This window comes from Notamacropus eugenii, chromosome 7 (genome assembly GCF_028372415.1).
Source record: "Notamacropus eugenii isolate mMacEug1 chromosome 7, mMacEug1.pri_v2, whole genome shotgun sequence".
Taxonomy (NCBI): domain Eukaryota; kingdom Metazoa; phylum Chordata; class Mammalia; order Diprotodontia; family Macropodidae; genus Notamacropus; species Notamacropus eugenii.
Window position 1 is genome coordinate 169,597,493 of NC_092878.1, and position 21,872 is coordinate 169,619,364.

Genomic DNA, 21,872 nt, shown 5'->3' on the forward strand with positions numbered 1-21,872 from the left:
TGGACAACCAGCGTGCATGAGTGGTATCCACTTAGCAATGGGAGTGCTTCAGACGTCCAGTGGTGAACTTCTGGGCTTGGGGGAGGCATGGAAAAGTGTCACACAGGATGGGCAGGGTTGGATGGATTTCACTGAAGGGAACCTCTGTAACAATGAAATCATAAATCCATTGGACTATTTTGATAGATAGAAACACTAGCAATTTTGTGGACTTCTTTTGTGTACTAACGATCTCATTAGTTTCTTTGGTGATTCTCTGCAGTTTCCTCCATAAATCTTTGTGTCACCAGCAAATAAGGATGCTTGTTTTTCCTCCTGGACAATGCTTGTGTCTGATTTCTTTTTCTTCTCTCATGGCTACCATTTGCATCTCTAAAATGATCTCAAAGGATAGTAGGATCATGTTTGCCTTGCTCCTAGATTACTTGGGAAAAGCCATTAGCATTTTCCATTGTACATAATACAACCTTTTGGTTTTAGATACTTAAAAAAAATCATTATTATGCAATAACCTCTTCAGGATTCACTAGTTCAACTTGCTGCCACTGGCAAGTTATGTCCCCAGAAGGAGGAAGGCTGTTGCTACAATTTTCAGGGTTCTAGGGTAACCCTGTGGGTGACCATTCTTATCAACCATAGCTCACAAACCCCAATGAACCCCAGGGTGCTTCTTCTTCACAACCAGCCAGTAAACTTAACAAATTCTCTAGTAAAGAGAAAGACACTCATCTCAAGAACAGTCATTATATTTCCTCTAAAAACAGGACACAGTCTCCCATAAAAACAACCAGAATCTACAAGGGAGGAAGACTGGACATAAATTTAAAGTACAAAGGTGGTGTAGGGAAGACATATGGCCAAGGCGAGTCAAAGCTATAGAACTTCAGTGTCTTGATGTCTTTCCTCTCTGTGGATGGTCCTCATGATGTTCACTTGAGGGAGTGGTGAATGATGGAGAAACTACTGATTGTTCAGTTGGACTGGTTTTTCTTGGAAGAAATTCTATCTCTGAGAGTCTGTCTGCTCAGTTGGTTCTATCTTTCTAGGAGTGGCACCTTAGGGGGGATAAGGTCACTTATCTGAGTCACTGTCTGTGCTGACTCTTCCACAGGCTGTGCTGACAGACTGAGCCTCTAGACCAGTGGCTGGAGACAGGTGAGCTTCTGGCAGAATGTGCTGGTCAGGAGCAGGCAAGCTGTTCTGCTTCTAGGCAGTAGCTCCTGGACAGTCTCTGGCAGGTCAGTAGCACTGCTACTAGACAAGGTGGTGGGAAGGGTCAACAGAGACCTCAGACCTGGGGCTGGGTGTCACCTCTGGGCAAGAGATGGGATAGGACTAACTTTCCAATTTTACAAATCTTTTCTGGTCCCAAACCCTCTTCTTTCAATCTTCTGTCTCACCTTACCTTGAATCAAAGTAATGGCACGTAAATGGCACCATTGATACACAAAGCACTACAAGGAGCCAGGAGTTCAAATCCAGTCTCAGACACTTACTAGCTGTGTGACTCTGGACAAGTCACTTAGCCCCTGTTTTCTTCAGTTTCTTCATCTGCAAAAGGGGAAAATAATAGTACCCTGACACATACTAAGTGCTATGTGAATGTTAGTTATCCTTGTTGTTACTGTGATGATGACGATCTCTACTCAACTCCTCCTATGGGAAACCAATAGAGGTGAGTGACTAGAGACAAGTTCATTTGTCTTACTGGTTTCATCATATGCAATTGAGACATTCAAACCTCCTTCCCACCCCTTCAGAATTTGCATCTTTAGACCTCTGTTGTACATTTTGAAATCTTACATCCTTGCATACCTTCAACTTTGGCAGAAATCCAACTGGGGCACCCTACACCACCCATTACAAAACTGGCCATCTCTGATTCCACTCCACTTTTAAAACATAAATAAGTGTTATGCCTTTTCAAAGGCTTTTCTACTTCTATTGATATAATCACATAGTGGGTTTTTTTTTGTTTGGTATAGAGCATGATTAATTAGGTTAATTGTTTTTCCACTGTTGGTGCTTTTTGTTTTGAATGTAATTTATTATATTAATTGTTTTCCCAATGTTGAATTATTCTCTTATCCTTGGTTTAAATGCCACTTGATCTTAGTGAATAATATGCAGGCTATATCCTTGCTGCCTTTGCAACAGAGTTTTATTTAAAATGTTTGGATTAATGTCCATTAGTGAGATTGTTCCCTTTCCTTGCTTTAGCCTTTACTGATTTAGGTATTAGGGCTATATTTGTCTTAGAAGTGGAGTCAGGGAGGGAATTTTCATTTTTTTTCTAGAATAATATCCGTTCATGATAAAAAACTTGGTACAGTTCACTTCTAAATACATCTGGAACCAGTGTTGCTTGACTATTTCCTTTATATCTAGTGTAATTTCATTTTTGGATACTGACTTATTTAAGACCTCTATTTCATGTTCCAGTAATTTGTGTATTTCACCTGAACTCCTAAATGCCAAGTCTTATGCCCTATTCTCAGTCATCATCCTTCTGTAAAATCTCCAATTGTAATCCAACCTCTCCTCCTTGTCATTCTATCATCTTGAGCTTTTCATGGAAATGCCCTCTCTTGTTGTCTTCTTAGCTGCATAACTTCTTCTTATCTCCTTGTCACACATGCCACAATTGCTGATTGTGAGATCTGTCCTCAGCCCTTTTCTGAGCCTTCCCTGTCTCAGCTTTTTCTGTGAGTAAGTCCATTATCTCAGGATTGTCCTTGATTCCTCAGGCTCCTACCCAACACATTCAGTGGTCAACCCTAGTCATTTTCCCTCCACAACTTCTCTTGGATATGTCTCTTCTCTACTTGCCCTGGCACTACCCTAGTTCACGTCCTCATCACCTCTTATTTAATCTCTTGTGATGGTTTCCCAGTTTCCCACCCTACCTCAAGTGCCTCCCCACTCCAATCCAATCTTCCACGCCACTGCAAAAAGAATATTCCTTAAGCACTTTCATCTAAGCCATTTCACTCCCTACTCAGTAGATTTTAATGGTTCCCTGTTTCCTCTGGAATAAAATGTGAACTCTTTGGTTTGGTTTCAAGGACCTTCACAATCTGGTCCCATCTCATTAGTTCTTATTCTGCATTATTCCCCCCTTTCAGACTCTATGATCTTACTTACTTGCTGATCTCCATCCACGACACACAGTGCCCAGTCCCTGTGCCTTGTTCATTCCCCAGACCTAGAATGCATTCTTCCTTTCTCTTCCTCTCTTAGAATCATCCGTTTCTTTCAAGGCTCATTTTCTCTATGAAGTCATTTCAGATTTCCCCTTCAGTTGCTAGTTTTTCTCCCCCTCTCGCAAAAATATTGCCTGATAATTTTGTATATAATTTGCATGCAACTAAATATATACATATGTCTCCTGGCTGAACTATGAACTGCTTATAAGCAGAGATCATGTCACATTTCTCTTTGTGCCCCGAGGGTTTTCCATAGTTCCTAAAATACTTTTACTGATCAGTGAATGCTTGTTGATTTGCTGATTTGAGTGATTTTTAAAATTATCTATTTCTTTTATATTTAAAAAAATATTCTGGAACAAAATGTCAAGAATCTCAAGGGAAACAATGGAAAAAATAAAGACCAGGAACTGAGCAGTACCAGATCTCAAAGTATACAACAAAGCAGGAATCATACAAACATTTGGGTACTGTATAAGCAACAGAGTCACTGATTAATGGAGTAGATTAGGTACATAAAATACGGAAGCGACTGAGCACAGTAATATTGGGTGTGATAAACCCAAAGATCCCGGCTACAGCATCAAGAGCTCAATATGTGAGAAAAAATGCTGGGAAAACAAGAAAGTCTTCTGGGAGAAACTCGGCCTAGGCCAACATCTCTTTTCTTTATTATGACTTTAACAAATACGATATCCAAAGAATGAGAACAAGAATCTGGGAACTTTCAAACTGAACGCAGCAGTACCAACAGTTCCCTGCTTAGCCATGGCCCTTTTAGAACTTGCCCCTGCTGTCTTTTGATTTTTTTAGATGAGTCATGGCCAAGTCATTTGTTTCCTCTTCCTTTTTCTTAGTATCACTATCCCTAAACCCCCAAACCCTCAAACCACAAAATGTGCCTTTCGTGTAACAAATAAATGTAGTCACACGAAACAAATCTACACATTGACCCCACCCGAAAATTCTTGTCTTATTCTACACCCCTAATACCCCATCTCCCTGTGAAAAGGTTAGGAATGTGCTTTGTTATCAGGATTCTGAAGTCATGACGGATAATCCCATGGACTTGTTGAAGTCTGTCACAATATTTTAGTTCACAATGTTGTAGTCATCATATAAAGTATTCTCAAGCTTTTCTTTCACTTCATTCCATATTATTTTGAACAAATTCTTCTGGATTGCTCTGAATCTTTCTTCTTTCATAATTTTTGTGGCATAAAATATTACATTATAATAAAACATAATTTTTCCAATCATTTCCAACTCACAGTCATTTGCTTCGTTTCTAGATGTTTGCTTCCATATAAAGTACTAGTGTCAATCTTTTCTTTGGGTTTATGATGTTTTTCCCTCTTTCTTTGTGTGATGCCTCCTATTCAAGGCAACCAGTATTTATTCAGTTTATTATGAATTGATTGGTATCAGTGACTGTATTAGTAAATTAAGTAGAAGAGCTTCAAGATTAAGTTAGTTATCTATTGTTAATATTGTTAGGACCAAATAACCTTGTATATGTTACTGGTATTGATATAATGAATATTATATATCAATGTGGTTATTATAGGCTGTAAGATACATATGTAGATGTTAGAGAAAAGCACATTTTATAGAAAGAACTGAGTCAAACTCATAAGAACACAAGCCATTCTCCAACTGATAAATGATCAGAGGATATGAATATGCAGTTTTCAGGGGAAAAAAATCAAAGTTCTCTATAGTCAAATTTAAAAAAAATGCTCTAAATAACCACTGATTAGAGAAATGCAAATTAAAACAACTCAGAGGTACCACTTCACACCTATTAGATTGGCTAACATGATAGAAAAGGGAAATGATAAATATTGGAGGGGGTGTGGGAAAATTGGGACACTAGTGCACTGTTGGTGGAGTTGTAAACTGATTCGTCCATTCTGGAGAGCAATTTGGAACTATGTTCAAAGGACCATAAAATTGTGCATACCCTTTGACCCAGCAATACCACTACTAGGTCTGTATCCCAAAAGAGATTTTTTTAAAAAAAAGAAAAGTAGCTATTTGAGCAAGAGCATTTATAGCAGCTCTTTTGGAGGTGACCTAGAATTGGAAATGGAGAAGAAACTCATCAGTTGGGGAATGGTTGAACAAGTTATGATTGAATGATTATAATGTAATATGATTATATGTGTATGATTATAATGGAATACTATTGAGCCATAAAAATGGCAGAATGATGTCAGAAAAATCTGGAAAGACATAGAAGAACTGATGCAAAGTAAAGTGAACAGAACCAGGAGAACATTGTACACAGCAATATTGTACAGTGATCAACTGTGGGTAGCTTAGTTATTCTCAGAAATACAACAATCCAAGACAATTCCAAAGGACTCATGATGAAAATTGCTATTCACATCCAGAGAAAGAACTGATGGAGACCAAATGCAGATCAAACATACCACTTTTTCACTTTTTTGTGGATTTTTTTCTTTTGGCTTATTTCTTCTTTTACAACATAGTTAATAAGAAAATATATTTTAAATGATTGCACATACATAACCCACGACTCATTATCACTACTGCCCATTGACACTTCCCCTTGCTCACCATTTTCTTAACTTCTAGGATACTGTTCACCAAAACAAGAGATGTTTAGTTTCTGAGAGAAACTGCTGCTGAGGTGGCAGGTAGAATGCCTTTTCCCAAGAAAAACCTGATAGTTTTAGTGACTTAAAAATCTGTTGACACAGTGATTATGATCAATAACCCCTCAACCAATTACTTAGGCTTTGATAGTTCAGTTGTGGTCTTATCTTGCTCAGGGCTCCATTGAGCTTCTTGACTACTTCCAGCTATGCTGCCCCCCTTCCCAGTCTTCCCATCTTTTCTTTATGTATTGTCTTCTCCCACTGGAAGAGAAGTTCCTTGAATGCAGGGACCCTGAGTTTATTTGTATCGGCAGTACTTAGGATAGCACTTAGCACTCAGTGAACACTTCAGAATGCATTTCATTTACCTGATTGGCTGGACTTTCCAGTGTTTTATACACTGTGTAGTTATCTTGATTGTATTTCCTTTTTTCCTCCCCCTACTCTTTTTGTGAAAGAGGGGAAGGATATACAGAAAGACCGATAATTTATATGGGTTTGTTTTATATCCTATTTCATCAAACTTCTTAAACATTTCAATTAATTTTAGTTAACTCTCTAAAGACTTCCAAGGAAACTATCATGTTATTTGTAAAAAGTGATGATTCATTTCCTCTTAGCCTTTCCTATTCCCTCAATTTCTTTTTCTTGTGTTATTACTATAGTTAACATGTCCAGAATGATATCAGAGAATGGTGGTGATAATAGCATTTTTGCCTTATCCTCAAAAGGGTTATTGGAAAAGCTTCTAGCTTTTCACCATCACAGAAAAAGTGAGATATTAAAGAGTGGTCCATTTATTCTTCTATGGTTTTCAATAAAAAACAAAAACAAAAGAAAACAAAGAAGAAACAGGTACTGGATTTTGACAAAAGTTTTTTTTTCCTTCTTCTGCATCTGTTGGCATGATAGTGATTTTTGTTATGTTGTTATAAATACATCTTAGAATATTTACAGTTTTCCTAATATTGAACCACTCTGAATTTCTACATTTAATTCAATATTTTTGCATAAACTGCAAATCTTGATCTATAGTTTGTCTTCTTTGATTTAATATCTCCAGGGTTTAGATATCAGGATCATAGTTTTCTCAATGAATGAATCTGGGAGAATTCCTTTTTTCTCCCTGTGTAGGGAAAGCCAATGATTTATGTGATACTGGTATTAATGTGGTTGAATGTTTGAAAGAATTCACTGATCAGTCTTTCTATAATTAGACTTTCTTTCCTATTTTGGAGTTCTTTTGTGGTTTGTTCAATTTATTTTTCTTTTAATTATTTAGGTGACCTTTTCCTTGTTCTGTTTATCTGAGCATTTTATATTTCTATAAATATTCACTCATTTCATTTATGTTTATCAATTTTATTGGCATATAATTTAGCAAAACAATTTCTTCCTAATTTATTGTGAACCCTCTTTTTTCATTTTTTATAGTGAGAATCTGGTTTTTCTCTCTTTTTCTTTTATCAGATAAACTAATGATGCGTCTACTTTTTTTTTCAAAAATCCAGCTCCTCATTGTAATTTTTAACTCAAAGTTTTATGTTGTGTGTGTGAGTTTCCACTTTGTTGATATCTTCTCTGATACACTGAATTTCTAATTTTGTGTTTCATTGGGTTATTTATGTTTATTGAGCTCCTATGCTTTTAGTTGCACACTAAATTCATTGATTTTTCTTTTGTTGATTAAAAAGTGTTTAGATATATAACTTTTCCCTAAAGAGTGAACTCCCTCTGCTGTCCCTCAAAAGTTTTGTTATGCTGCCTTATTTTTGTTATTTTCTTGGATGAATTATCTGTAGCTTCAGTGATTTGTTCTTTGATCCACAAATGTTTGAGGATTAAAGCACACGTATCTTAATTCTGTTGTAGTTGGGTCTGGGCTGTCCTCAGCTTCTTCCATGGTAGGATATGTGATCTGTCTGGCACTGTGTTTCCATTCAGAGAAAACCCTGGGGAAGAAAGGTGGCCCCAACTGGATTTCCAGTCCACTTTCCATCCATCACAGACATTCTTCTTCCTCTAGCCTGTGACCCTAGTCATCTGCTCTCTCTCCCATTTTATTTACATCTTCCCTCACCCAGACAGTGTCTCTGGTGGGATTGCAAGGTTGGTTGTCACTTGCTCTTTAGAGAATGTCCTTCGTTAGAATATAAGCTCTTCAAAGTCAATTTTTTTTTTTGCTTGCATTTGTCAGTTACTATGACCAGCCAGTTCCCCGAAGACTTCCCAACCATCTAGAAATGCACCTGCCATGTAACACTTAGGGAGCTTCCTTGACCTTGAGTGATGATTTTAGAGGGGAGGGCAGGTGTCAGAGGTGCAGGAAATTAGCCAGACCTAACGTGGAAGAGGACAATCAGCCCAACTCATAGCATCATAGACTCAGGCCTTGAAGGGACCTCAAGGGCTAGTTAGTCCAATAGTCAGCAAGTACTTATCAAGCACTTATGTATGCAGCAGCATGTAGTACAGTGCCTACCACATAGTGAGTGTGTAATAATAAATGATTTTTCACTTATTCATTCACATGTGATTGGGCCATCTTTTTCTTTCATTATACATTTCTCTGATGGCATCCTTTGCATCATTTCTCCTGTCAAGAGGTTGGGATTGACTAATCAGAAATGGTGGAAGATCCCATTGAGAACTCCTTTAAGATGGGGATGGTTTTTACTTTTCTTTGTATTCTCAGTACTTAGCACCTTGATTGGCACACAATAAATGCATAATAAATGCTTATTGACTTACTGCTATGAGGGACTGAGGATTGTAGAAAGGTGGAAAATGAAATCCTAAAAAGATCATGGGTGTGTTTGGAAGCACAGGACATCAAAGTTGGAGCGATGGACTTCAAAAATATGTCTTGTTTAAGATGTTAGGGGTCAACATAAACATCCACACAGGGTGTTTTCAAAGTCTCAGAGCAGTTTTAAACTTTGATAGCTTGGGGAAGTCTGAGGTAAGTGTAGTAGGAGTAGGACAGAAAGAGAAATGGAAGGACAGAAGACTGTGGTTTAGAGAAGAGAATTAAGAGAGACAGTGTGGTATAAGTGAGTAATGTGGAACAAAGAGTCAGGAAGAACTTGCTTTGAAGGCTGTCTCAGGTCCTTACTAGTTGTGGGACTCCACCTTTCTGTCCTGTTCCATGAAATGAAAGCACTGAACTTGAAGTCTATGAGTTTATGAATGATGAAGTTCAGGTTGTTGGGGATGAGCCAATGGAAAAGCTTAGGAAAACATATGTGTAGGTAGTCTAAGTGGGAAAAACAATGAGATTATTGATATTTAGGAATTGTCTGCTTCTGATGTAGATTAGTCAGCAACATTGATGGTGAAGTCCTCAGGAGTGATGGAAAAGGATGAGTTGGAATGGAAACAATGAGCCATGCATAAGCCTTTCTTTGGATCCTTCTCCCATCAGCTTTAGCCTTGCTTTAGGAATATCTCATATTTTAACATTAAGCCACGTTAACTAAGGGCAAGTGTAGTGGGGTTAAATGCTTGGCAAAAGGTTACCCTCTTTAGAATCTAACTCCCCATTTCGATCTCCATATTGGTAAAGGGACAATATCTACTTCACAAAGAAGAAGCTAGTTTTTTTCTTAAATCATACCAAAATGCCTTTATCCATCATTAGACTAAGTCTGGGAACATTATTAAAGTTGCCTGTTCTCCTAAGTATAAAAGCCAGCACATGAGAAGTCATTAGCTCCTTAGACTTGACACATGCTTCTGACCAGTATGCTGCCCTGACAAACAAACTGTGAACCAATGCCACATCCTTGCTGAGTGTCCTTTTCACACTAAAGGAAAGCATCTTTTGCTGACTGGTCTATGAGTATCTCATTTCATTGCAATCCTAAACTTTAGTCACCAGATTGGCCTGAGTCAGAACTGGCCTTGAATAAATTTCTATCTCCTCAGACACATCCAAGTTTGTTTACAGATCAGTAAAGACTTGACAGGAAGCAGGGAGGCAAAGAAATGTGTCAGTCACACTGCTCGAGCTTGGCTGTCAGCACACTGCTTATGGGGTGCCTTGATGTTTGGTCACGAAGGAGGAAAGGAGAGAATCCCATAACAAGTAGGATTATGGTTTTGCCTGAGCCAGCAGCTGGGGCAAGGAGAGACTTGTGAATTTGAAGCTTTAGATCCCTGCTCTGCCACTGACAACTTGCATGGCCTTCTACGAGCCTCTCCCTCAGTCTGGGTCTTGGTTTCTATATGTCTTAGAAATAGAAGTGTTGGAGTTATCTTATTAGGGTCTCAGTCCTATGATCTCAGACCTGCCATCTCTGCAAACAGTCATTGGGATTGTATCCCTCTCAGATGGAATTTTCTAGGTTTAAAAACTGGTGAATGAGGGGTGGTCTAGGAAGTAAAGAGACCTGGCCAGAAGATTCATATTAGTTATTTCTTCCTCTCAATCTCACCACAGATCTGATGAACTCCCTGTTTCTCTATACCAGAAAAGGGATCTGAAAGCAACATTTCTATGAGAAATAACAAGGCTTCTTTTGAACTCATCAACAAATGATTATAGGAAGTGAAAGTAACTCACAAAAAATGAACAAGTGGGAACTTCACAGCCACTTATGAAAATTAGGAATGACAGGAAATTGGCAAAGTCAAGCTCATATTTTTCAACTAAATCAAAGTTGAAAGGGCTGGAGCAAGGAAGATGAAAGACTGACATTTTGACTTGGGACTTAGTGGTAGATTTCAGTTCCCAGAGCTGACTATCAACACTGTCAAATCTTACAAAAGTCCTCATTTCCTTATTTCAGTGACAGGACATGAGAAACGGTCAGAAGATCCCAGGGTTACTTTAAATTTAGCCATCGTAAGGTTTTAAACATTTTCCTTGCAAATTGGCATGGTCCAGTGGAAGGCTCACTTGGCTTGGAGTCAGAACATCTGGAATGAAATGAACCTCTAAGGTTTTGTCATTTGTAAAACAAAGAAATCCAGACACAATGATCTCCAAGATTTCTGCCCAGTCCCAACTTTTGAGAATTTGGAATTAAAAAAAATATTTGGTTACCTCAAGGGCAGTGGAGCAATGTAAACTGTGTTAAAGAAGAAGTTAGGACAAATTGTGCACAATGACAGGGGCAAGAAGAACAGTGCCAGGGCAGAGATAGCTGGAGGAGGAGGAGGTGGGGGAGCAAGAGTGGGTATGGAGAAATAGAAACCCCAGTGCTGCCCTGGAATCTACCAGCTGTTAGGAGGTGTGGACAACATCTGCGAAGCACAATTATGAGGGACACATTTCACCGGGGAAAAAAATGAACCTTTTCCATGAAGTTGTTCTGGTAAAGGCCTCATGTCTAAGACATACAAGGATCTGATTCAAATAGATAAAACTAAGAGCTATTACCCAATTGATAAGTGGGTCAAAGAATTTGAAGAGGTGGTTTTCACAGAAAGAAATGTAAGCTATTGATAGACATAAAGACAATGCTTCAAATCACTGCTAACAAGAGAAATTCATATTTAAATAACTCCAAAGCTCCACTCATGTTTGTCATTTGTAAAAATGACAAATTTTTACAATTTGGATTGGCAAAGTTGACAAATGTCCAATGCTGGAGAACTGGTGGGGAAACAGACCCTTCGATGAGCTCCCTGTTGGTGGGCCTGGGAATGGGTCCAGCTAGGTCCAAATGTCCTTAAAGTGTTCTTACTTTTTATCAGTGATGACACTGCTAGACTCAGGTGTCCAAAAAATTCAAGGAAAAAAGAAAAGAGCCCACATGCATGTAGTGTTTATAACAGGTTTTTGTTTGGGTTTGTTGTTGTTGTTTGTAGTGGCAAGGGACTAGAGACTAAGAGGAAGCCTAATGGGGAATGATTGAATAAATGATGGTATCTGGATGCAATCGAAAAGGAAGAAGGATCATAAGGGGGACAGTTATGGAGAAAACTGGGAATGGTTGCAGAATAAAGTGAACAGAACCAGGAGAACAATTTCTAGAATGCTAGATTAGTAAAGACAAATAATATGGAAAGACATAGAGATTCTAGTTTATTGTTAATATGAATTATTTATGAAGATTATTATAATATTAATTATTATCAGCCTGTTCTATATGAGGAAAGAGGATGTAGACGTTCTTCTTTGTGAAACCTTGGGAACTTCCCTCTGCCTAGCCCAAAGACTATATATATATATATATATATATATATATATATATACACCTGATGTTGACATTCAAGGCTCTCTGACATCTGGCACTAACCTACTTGTGCAGTCTTATAACATAAAATTCCACATTGAGTCATTCACATTCCAAGCCCAAGGGATGTCTCTCCATACAAGATGAGGGAATCCTGATCAGATAGCAGTTTGTCTGGAAAAGATCTGGTGATTTATCAGTTTAGGATATTACAGCCGTCAAGCAAATTCAGTCTTGGGTTACATTAAGAATGGCATAGCTTCTAGAGATTGGGGGGGGGGGGAGAGTGTCTGTGTATTTCATCCTTAATGTGCCTCTGAAGCACCGTGTTCAGAGCTGGATTCCACAGTTTAAGAAACTGGAGAGGAGAGCAACTAAGTCTTTAAGTCCCTGTCATGGAGGTTGAGTTGAAGGTGCTGGGCATATTTCACCTGGAGAAGAAAAAAAGTGAGAGGTATGAGATGGGGAGTGGCAACTGTTTTCAAACAATGTCTTCAAGGGTGTCAGGCGGAGGAGGGATTTGACTTGTTCTGTTAGACCCAAGAGGGCAAAACCAGGATCAAGGGTCTGAATGTGCAAAGAGGTTAATGGTGCCTTGAAGTCAGGAGAAACAAAAAGCAACTAAATCAGAGCCATGGAAGGTGACAGGTTCCCCCTCATTGGCTATCTCCAAGCAGAAACTGAATGAGTCCTTGTAGGGAACATTATACTGTATGTGTGTGACTCAATGGCCACTGAGTTCACTTCCACCTCTCAGATTCTGTGATTTCCCATTTTTGTCCTTCCCTCTACCTTCACTGTTCTTTTGAGTACATTGTTCCCCTTACCCAAAAGAGTGACCACCCACCCACCCACCCACTGAACCCCACACGTGAAGATGGTCTCTATTTCAAATATCTGGTAGCATTTTCTTTGGACTTTTTTGTCTTTAGTACAGAGTGGCATCTATCAGTAATTTTTTCCCTTCTTATTCCCTTTCAACCAATTGCCAATGTCACAAGAGCATCGTTGTTCTTCCTTTCCTCCTTGAAACCCAGTCTAAGACATCAAGCACTTAATCAAAGCTTGTTCAATGAATGAATGAATGAATAGATGGATGAATGGATGGATGGATGGGTGGATGAGTGCATTTCATTCTTAATACAAAGGGTTATTTTCCATTACATTGTCAGTTTAAATCAATGTTTTAAAACTCAAACAGAAATGGGGGACACTAAGCCATAGATTAGGAGGCCACAGATTGACTTAGGAAGTCATAAATTAACATTATCTAGGTTTTATTTTAATTTTTTGTTAGGTATTTCCCAATTATATTTTCATCTGGTTTGGGTCATACTGGGCAATGTTGTTAGCCATACATGTTTGACACTTCAGGTTTAAATGGTCTGCCTTATTACATTATTTTTGCTATTAATGTTGATAATCATCAAAAATCCCTTCATTATAGGAAATAAATACAGTCAAGTAACAAATGAAGATATCAAGTATGTCTGAAAACCTAGGGGTGCCTTTCTGCCCACCCCCCAAGAAACAGGCAAAAAATCTGTCTTCTTACAAGTGTGAGACAATTATGCTTCCCCTCACCGACCCCACGGAGGGGGCTATGAACCCATAAGGACAGACTTTTATTGTATTTTCTTTGATGTAGAAAATAAAGCTGCTTTTTACCATAATATAACAGTTGGTTAGGAAAATGAATATGCTTATTTCTAGCACATTAATTTTTAGATTTTACAACTCATTAAAAGTGAATCATAATTATAAATCATAATTTAGCATTTTATACCAAAATACCTCTGAGATGACTTCCTCTGTAAATATTTTGCTCATGTTACATATGGAAATACATTTTTCACCTTTTTTTTTTGGCAGCCATGGAAAAGTGGACTAGACTTCCCAATGGGCAGGAAGAGAACCATCCTTTGAATGATTGTTCTGATTCAGTTCGATTTGATGCTAGGACTGTGACAGCAAAGCTCCCAGAAAGTGAGTCATGTTGAACGAAATGGAGGCCTTGAGAATGTCCAGCATCTGGAATTTCCATGGTCTGAATCTCATCCTCATCATCCCTCTCCCTCCCCCAAGCTCACCTCTAAGAGACCAACATGGCTCAAATGGCTCAAGCTTTTGGCCCTGTGTCATTGATGGATGAGCTCATTGTCATCTGATGACTTTCTTTGATTCTAGAGTTGCCTTTTAGTTAAGGAATATATTTGGAGAAAATGATAACATGAAATTGTTTTAAATATTTAATGTTCAGAGTTAAGTGTGATCTTTCTGGGCCACATAAACAGTTTTCTGTATTGTGTATCTTCTTTAATAGATCTTCCCACTGTTTTTGGTTTGCAAGAAAAGCTGAAGTCACACAGAACGGCACTGGTTGGGCTTTATCTTGTTATGTTTGGGGTTCTGATTCCAATCACTGGATTTGTTACAGGTAAAGTATTCACGAGAACAAAACCACATCGGCTTCTTCAGTTTTCCTGCCACTGTTTCTCTGTACTTAGGCAGGTCTTATTTTTCACATCAGTATATTTCATGTGAATGTGTGTGAAAATATTTTATGCATGTCTGTGTGTTTATGTGAAGCCCTCAGTCCATGGGAGTCATGGTAGCTGTACCACTCCAGTTGTTTCTGGCCACATCTAGCCACGGTGTCTTCAGCGTCTGATTGTGTGCTCCTTCTCCCCTCTCAGAAGTACAAATAGGAAGGTCAGAGGAAGGAAAAGGAGTATAGATAACAGCCCTTTATCCTAACTTGGCTTCTGCCTCATTGGTAGGAAAAAACCCAAACAGACTCCACTGTTTGATCACTGATGGTCAAATCAAAGCTCCTGTGTTTGGTGTTTCAAGCTCTTCCAACTCTAACTCCAATTCACTTATCTGGGCTTGTTGTTGGTCCTTATATTGGTAAGGAGAGAAACGTGAGCTGGGAAAACATTTCAAACAGTTATTGTAAGGAGAGTCTTGGTGAGAGCTGATGAGGACAGGGACCAGGTTGGGGGCCAGTGGGGTGAAGAGAAGAGGAGACAGCGAAGAGATTTGGTGGAGGACAAATCAGCAAGATCTGTCAAGGTTTTGGATGTGAGGGATGAGAAGCAATGAACAGTCCAAAATTACTCTAAGGTGGCAAATCTGAATAGCTGAGAACCATGGGTCCCAAAGACTTCCATATCCTAGAACCTGAGATGAAATTAAGTAATATGAAATTTACTCATAATGAATGTAAATACTCAATGTTAAAGTTTGTTTCTTTGATTTTTTTTTATCAGTTTTCAAAATCCAGTGGGGAGGAGACCTGATGAGATAGGAATTTGCCTGAAAATGTTTGGGGCATTTATTTTGTAAATATACTATATATGTACTTAAAACTACCCGATGATGATAGTAAGACAGAAAAAATAAGTGGTCAATCCTCCCTGTCAAAGGACTTGTCTGAATGAGCCCAGAGAACTGAATCTACCATCATCCATCCATCCATCCATCCCTCCATCCATCCATCCATTCATCCACCCACCCCCACATATCCATCCAAAAACACCTTACAAGTGCTTACCATGATCCAGGTTTTATGTGGGTGAAGCCTAACTGGTAACGCAGTCCCTTTCCCTTCCCAGATGTATGGTTTCCTTTCCAAACTCTATTTGCAGCCCCTCCCCCACAACTGCCCCTCAACATCCTTGCACCTTTTATCAGACTTGTGCTTTTACTGCTGATGTCATTTTGGTTTGGAATATTTTTATTATATTTTTTATCATAGGACTTTGATCATTTTATTCAGTTTGCAAAAGTCCAATATCAGTGTCCCTACATTTCCCCAATGGCTCCAGATCTTAGGTGCAGACCTTTTCATCTGAACCAAATATTTCACTTTACAAACAGAGAATACTTTTTCCTCCTTCCATAAGCCATGCATCAAATATGACAAACAGATTGAGTTTATGCTGGCCAACATTTGTGTCATTTGTGAAAACCTTCAAAACAAAAAATCTACATTTAGAACAAAGGCTCACACCACCTGAGCTAGGGGGAATGGTGAGTCTAAAGTGTGGAAGAAATGGAGACATTCAATTCCTTCCCTAGAGAGACAGGAGGGAAGGGGGAGGGAGGGAGACACAAGAGGAAGGAGAGAGAAAGAGAAAGAGGTATAGAGAGGAAAGAAAGGAGGGAGAGGGGGTAAGGAAGACATCAAGGGAGGGAGGAGAAGGGGAAAGAGAAAAAGAGGTGGCAGATAATAGTAAAGAGAGACAATCAAACACACCCACACACGGAATAAGAGAGGGAAGAGACAGAAAGAAAGAGGAGTGAGAGAAGGGACAGAGACATGGGGGCATGGCAGACACAGAGACATAGGGAGAGAAAGACAGAGACACAGAGAAATATAGAAAAGGGGTGGAGAGTCAGAAAGGAAGACAGGAAGAGATGGAAAGAGATACATAAAGACAAAGAGACAGAGAGGCAAAGAAGAAAGAAGAAACAGATAAAAACAGAGGGAAAGACACACACACACACACACACACACACATATATATGGTGCAGAGAAATGGAGAGAGAGGAGGCACTGAGGGAAGAAGAGGATGGGGGGAGAGAGAGAGAAGTGGAAGACAAGAGGAGAGAGACAGAAAGGAGAGAGAGGAGGGAAGATGAGCAACAGAGAAGAAGAGATAGACAGAGACATGGAGAGAAGGAGGAAGAGAAAGAGGCAGACAGAGACTAAGAGAAAGACAAATACAGACAAGGAGGAGGAGATGGAGAGAGACAGAGAGTAAAGATGCAAAGAGAGGGAGGTAGAGAGAGAAACAATGTAAGACAGAGGAGGGAGACACAGAGAAGGACAGAGACAAAGAGAGACAGAGTAGGTGAGAGGGAGGAATGGAGAGACAGACAGAGAAGAGAAACAAAGGGGAAGCGAGAAATTGAAACAGAGAGGTGTGGGCAGGGGAAGAGATAGAGAGGGAGAGACAGAGTCAGAAACAGACAGAGACGGAAAGAGGTATGTGTGTGTAAGCATCTGTGACGGTTCTGAATTCATTTTTCCGGCATAAAATGGTTTCTTCCTCCTGCCTACTTGCACAAACAGAAGTTGAGGAGGGAGCCAGGCATGGGAAGCCTGAGTACTGTTCATTCATTGGGTGGGTATCTTTGTCCCCTTCAGGTTCCATGTATGTTAATACATAAATATGGAAGTATGGAGTTTTTGTATTTGTGTCTCAAACATTGGACCCAAATCCTGGCACGTAGTGAGTACTAAAAGAAATGTTGTTGATTGATTGATTCCAAACATCTGCAATTCAGTGATTGTAATTGACTTCTCCCTATGTAACTAAAGGCATGAGCAGTGCTCATTGTCATTTTCCTGGATTCCACAGCTCAGGTCCTGAGATACGGAGTGCAGAATATAAATTCTGGGCCAGAATTCCCGTTCAAAGAAAAGGACCAGGAAGATGAGGTGAGATTGAGGAAAATGATGCCTGACCACAATGACACTATGGAAAAGGAGATTCAACAGATCTTTGATTTCGAAGGAAATCTGCGTGCCTACTTTTTTCAGAATCTCAGCATGAAGACTGAGCAGAAATTTAAGGACCTCCTCCTCCAGATCAACTCCATCATGTCTGCTGTCCACACTCAAAGAGGAGTGATAGACGCTGTCACCAATTCTTTATCAAACCTGAACACCACATTACTTGAAATTCAGCTTGATATAGAGAGCTGGAAAGGCACCTACCAAGGGAACATCCAAAAACAGCAAGAGGTAAGTGTTGTGCAATAAAGGTCACATTGAAAGAGGACAGTCTACTTCTGACTCCAGAGTCAGGCCAGGCTAGCTACAAAAAGCCCTACAAATCAATGACTCAAAAGCCACCTCCCTCCATTTCAGATCTGTTCACTCAGCCCTCTGCTTTGATGCCTCAAAGGGTTTACTCACACTGCTCAAATAAGACCCAGGGTGGGGGTGGGGTGGGGCGGCAGGGAAGACAGTCATATGAATCCCACCAAATTGACTAGACTCTCATTATCTAGGTCAGTCTCTTTCTGCATCTTTAAGGATTAATATTGCAAATAATTCCTTCATTAGAGTCAGATAAATAATGTCTCATCATGACTTAGATGTGACCCTCAGTTCTTCAATAATGTGCTGACAGTGTGGAAGTTCTGTGATATCCTGCCAAGCTGGAAAGGGTTTGGGTACATGCCTGGTAATGGATCAGATATATCTGGCTCAGGGAGTTCAGGGGAAGGAACTCATCCCCAGCTCGGTCACAGGAGGAGGAATGGATGTTTTCAGTTTCCATTATGCTCTACAACCATCAGCTGAATTAGAGGAGTTATTGTCTGATTCAGCAGTGGAAGGAGTGTTCAATATTGAGAAATCACACGTTAAAGGACAAAAAAATGCACATATGGATAACACTTTGTTGAATAGATGTGTTGTGTCAGAAGTATATTATGTTATACTAAGGGCAGTTAAGTGGCACTGCAATGGATTGAGTACCAAGCCCAGAGACAGGGAGACTCATCTTCCTGCATTCAAATCTGACCTCAAATACTTCCTAATTCTGTGACCCAGGGAAAGTCGCTTAGCCTCCTTACCTCAATTTCCCCATCTGTAAAATGAGGTGGAAAAGGAAATGGCAAACTTCTCCAATATCTCTGTTGAGAACCCAAATGGGGTAATGAAGAGTCAGACTTGACTGGAAAATGACTAAACAACAAATGTTACACTACTGTCTTTTGTTGGTTTTCAGTCATTTCAGTTGTTATACTTAAGCAATCAGGGGTACTCAAGTATTCCATTTCCTCTTCTGTTAATCTAAGTAATCTATGTTTTGTAAATATTCATCCATTTCACTTAGATCATAATTTTTATTGCCATATAATTAGGCAAAATAACTAAAAATTGTTTTAATTTCATTATCCTTGATGGTGCATTCATACTTATCATTTTTGATACGCAATTTGCTTTTCCTCTTTCTTTTGTAAAATCAAATTAAGCAATGATTTATCTACTTTATTTTTTCATAAATCCAGTTCCTAGTTTTAATTATTATTTCAATATTTAAGATTTTCTTAATTTTATTGATCTCTCCTTTGATTTTCAGGATTTCTATTTTGGTGTTTAATTGGTTTTATTATATTTGTTCTTCTAAGTTTTAAAAAGTGTATGCCCAATTAATTGATCTGCTCTTTCTCCTTTTTGCTGATGTAAACTTTTAGAGGTATAGATTTTTCTTTAACTACTGCTTTGGCTGCATCCTACAAATTTTGGTATGATGACTCACTATTGTCATTATCTTTAATGAAATTATTATTTCTATGGTTTATTCTTTGACTCACTCATTCTTTAGGATAAATTTCCAGTTAATTTTTAATCTATGCATCCATTATTCCTTATTTAAAGTAATTTTTATTGTATTATGGTCTGAAAGGGATGCATTTAATATTTCTGCTTTTCTGAATTTATTTGTGAGGTTTTTATGCCATAATACAGTAAATTTTTGTGAAGGTTCTGTGTACAGCTGAGGAAAGGCTATACTTACTCTTTTCTGTTCCCATTCAAATTTCTTCAGAAGTCTATAGTACTTTTCTAAAATTCTATTAATCTTAACTTCTTTCTTATTTATGCTTATATGTATCTAGTTCTGAGAGGGGAGAAACTGAGTTCCCTAACTGGTATAGTTTTCCTACTTACTCAAATAGCTCATTTGACTTTCACTTTAAGAATCTGGATACTCTGCCATTTGGTACAAACATATTTAGGATTGATATCATTTCACTGAATATGATACCTTTCAGAAAAATGTAGTTGCCCTGATTATTTCTTTTAATTAGGTCTATTTTTGCTTTTGCTTTGTCTGAGATCATGATTGCTGTCTCTGCCTTGTTTACTTCAGTTGAAGTGTAATAGATTCTGTTACATCTCCTTGATATAACTCTCTGTGCATATTTGTCTTTCTGTTTCAAGTGTGTCTCTTGTAAACAACATATTGTGGGATTCTGGTTTTTATTTCATTCTGCTATCCATTTCTGTTTCATGTGTGAGTTCACTCCATTCACATTTAAAGTTTTGATTACTGTGTGTTTTCCTCCATCCTATTTTCTTCTGTTTATCCTTCATTCTTTTTCTTTGCCCTCTCCCTCCTCTAAAGTCTGCCTTGCTTCTGACCACTTATTTCATTAATCTGCCCTCCCTTTGATCATCTTTTATCCCCTTCTCCTGGTAGGGGTAGGGTAAGAGAGATTTCTATACTCAGTTAAGTGTGTGTGCATGTATGTGTGTGTGTGTATATATACTTTTTCCTCTTTGAACCAATTTCTATAAGTGAGGTTCAAGCATTGCCCAAGCTCCCATTTCCCATCTACTCTAAAAGCTCTTCCTTGCCCCCTCTTTTATGTGAGATAATTTCCCTTTTTCTTCCTCTCTTTCCCTCCATCTCCCAATATATTCCTTTCTCTCATCCTTTTGTTTTGGGGGATCATCCCAATATAATCAACTCACAGCTGTGCACTCTATCTCTATACACTGCTTCTACCTGCCCTAATAATAATAAAATTCTTAGGAACTTATAGGTATCATCTTCTCATATAGGAATGTAAACAGTTTAAATTTACTGAATTATTTATGATTTCTCCTTTTTGTTTATCTTTTTATGCTTTCCTTGAGTCTTGTAGTTGAAAGTAAAGTTTTCTGTTCAGTTCTAGTCTTTTCATCAGGAATGCTTGAAAGTCTGCTATTTTATTAAATGTCCACTTTTCCCCTTGACAGATCTTTGGTAGGTTGCCCTTGGTTGTAACTGCAATATTTTCCTTCTGGAATATCATGTTACAAGCCCTCTGCTACTTTAAAGCAGAAGCTACTAGATCTGGTGTCATACTGACTGTGACTTCATGATAACTGAATTGTTTCTTTCCAGTTTCTTGTGATATTTTTTCTTTGACTTGGGAGACTCTGGAATTCATTTATAATATTCTTGGGAGTTCTATTTTTGGTATCTCTTTGGGGAGATGATCACTAGATTCTTTCTATTTCTATTTTATCCTCTGGTTCTGATATATCAGGGAAATTTTACTTTATAATTCTTAAAATATGTCTAGGTTCTTTTTTTTTAATCATGAATTTAAGGTAATCCAGCAATTCTTAAGTTATCTCTTGATTTACTTTCTATGTCAGTTGTTTTTACAATGATTTCTTCTATTTTTCATTTGTTTTTATTTTATTTTATTGGTTCTTGATATCTCATGGAATCATTAGCTTTCACCTGCCATTCTAACTTTTAAAGAATTATTTAGGGGGCTTTTGTATCTCTTTTCCAATTGGCTAGTTCTGCTTTTTAAGGAGTTGTTTTTTTCAGTGAATATTCTTGTCTCTTTCACTATCTGACAATTTTTATTTTTTGATGTGTTATTTTTTCAGTAACATTTTTGTGCCCCCCCTTTTTTTTTTACCAAGCTGTTAATTCTCTTTTCATAATTTTCTTACATCACTCTCATTTCTTTTCCAATCTTTTCTCCACCATTCTTATGCTTTCTTTGACTTTTCCAGGAATTCTTGTTGGGCCTGTGTCCAATTTGCAGTTTTAAAGCTTGCTTGTACCTGTTTTTACATTGCTGTCTTCTTAGTCTGTGTCTTGCTCTTCCCCGTTACCATATAGATTTTTATCTTCAGGCTCTTTTTTTTGTTGACTCATCAGCCCCTCCCCCCCCCCAATTTTTCATCTTAACTTTGAACTTTATGTCAAAGTTGAACTCTATTCATTGGAAGGTGGGGAGGCACTGTTCCAAGCTTCAGGCTCTTTTTCACTACTGTTTTCAGAACTAGTTCTAGGGGCATATAAGTTTTTGGTGCTTCCAAGGTGGGA

General features: G+C 38.4%; 1 protein-coding gene across 5 annotated transcripts in view; it reads left to right on the forward strand.

Moving 5' to 3' along the window:
* The window catches only part of MSR1 (macrophage scavenger receptor 1), a 79,837-nt gene that overhangs the window by 10,875 nt on the left and 47,090 nt on the right, over window positions 1-21,872 (forward strand). For 4 of the 5 annotated variants that reach the window (XM_072625680.1, XM_072625684.1, XM_072625685.1 and 1 more), the window contains exons 2-4: window positions 13,885-13,998; window positions 14,336-14,449; window positions 17,382-17,767. In XM_072625680.1, the coding sequence (XP_072481781.1) occupies window positions 13,887-13,998; window positions 14,336-14,449; window positions 17,382-17,767 (612 nt within the window). In that variant the 5' untranslated portion in view covers window positions 13,885-13,886. The remainder of the gene's footprint in view (window positions 1-13,884; window positions 13,999-14,335; window positions 14,450-17,381; window positions 17,768-21,872) is intronic. The other variant, XM_072625681.1, reaches the window with a different exon arrangement.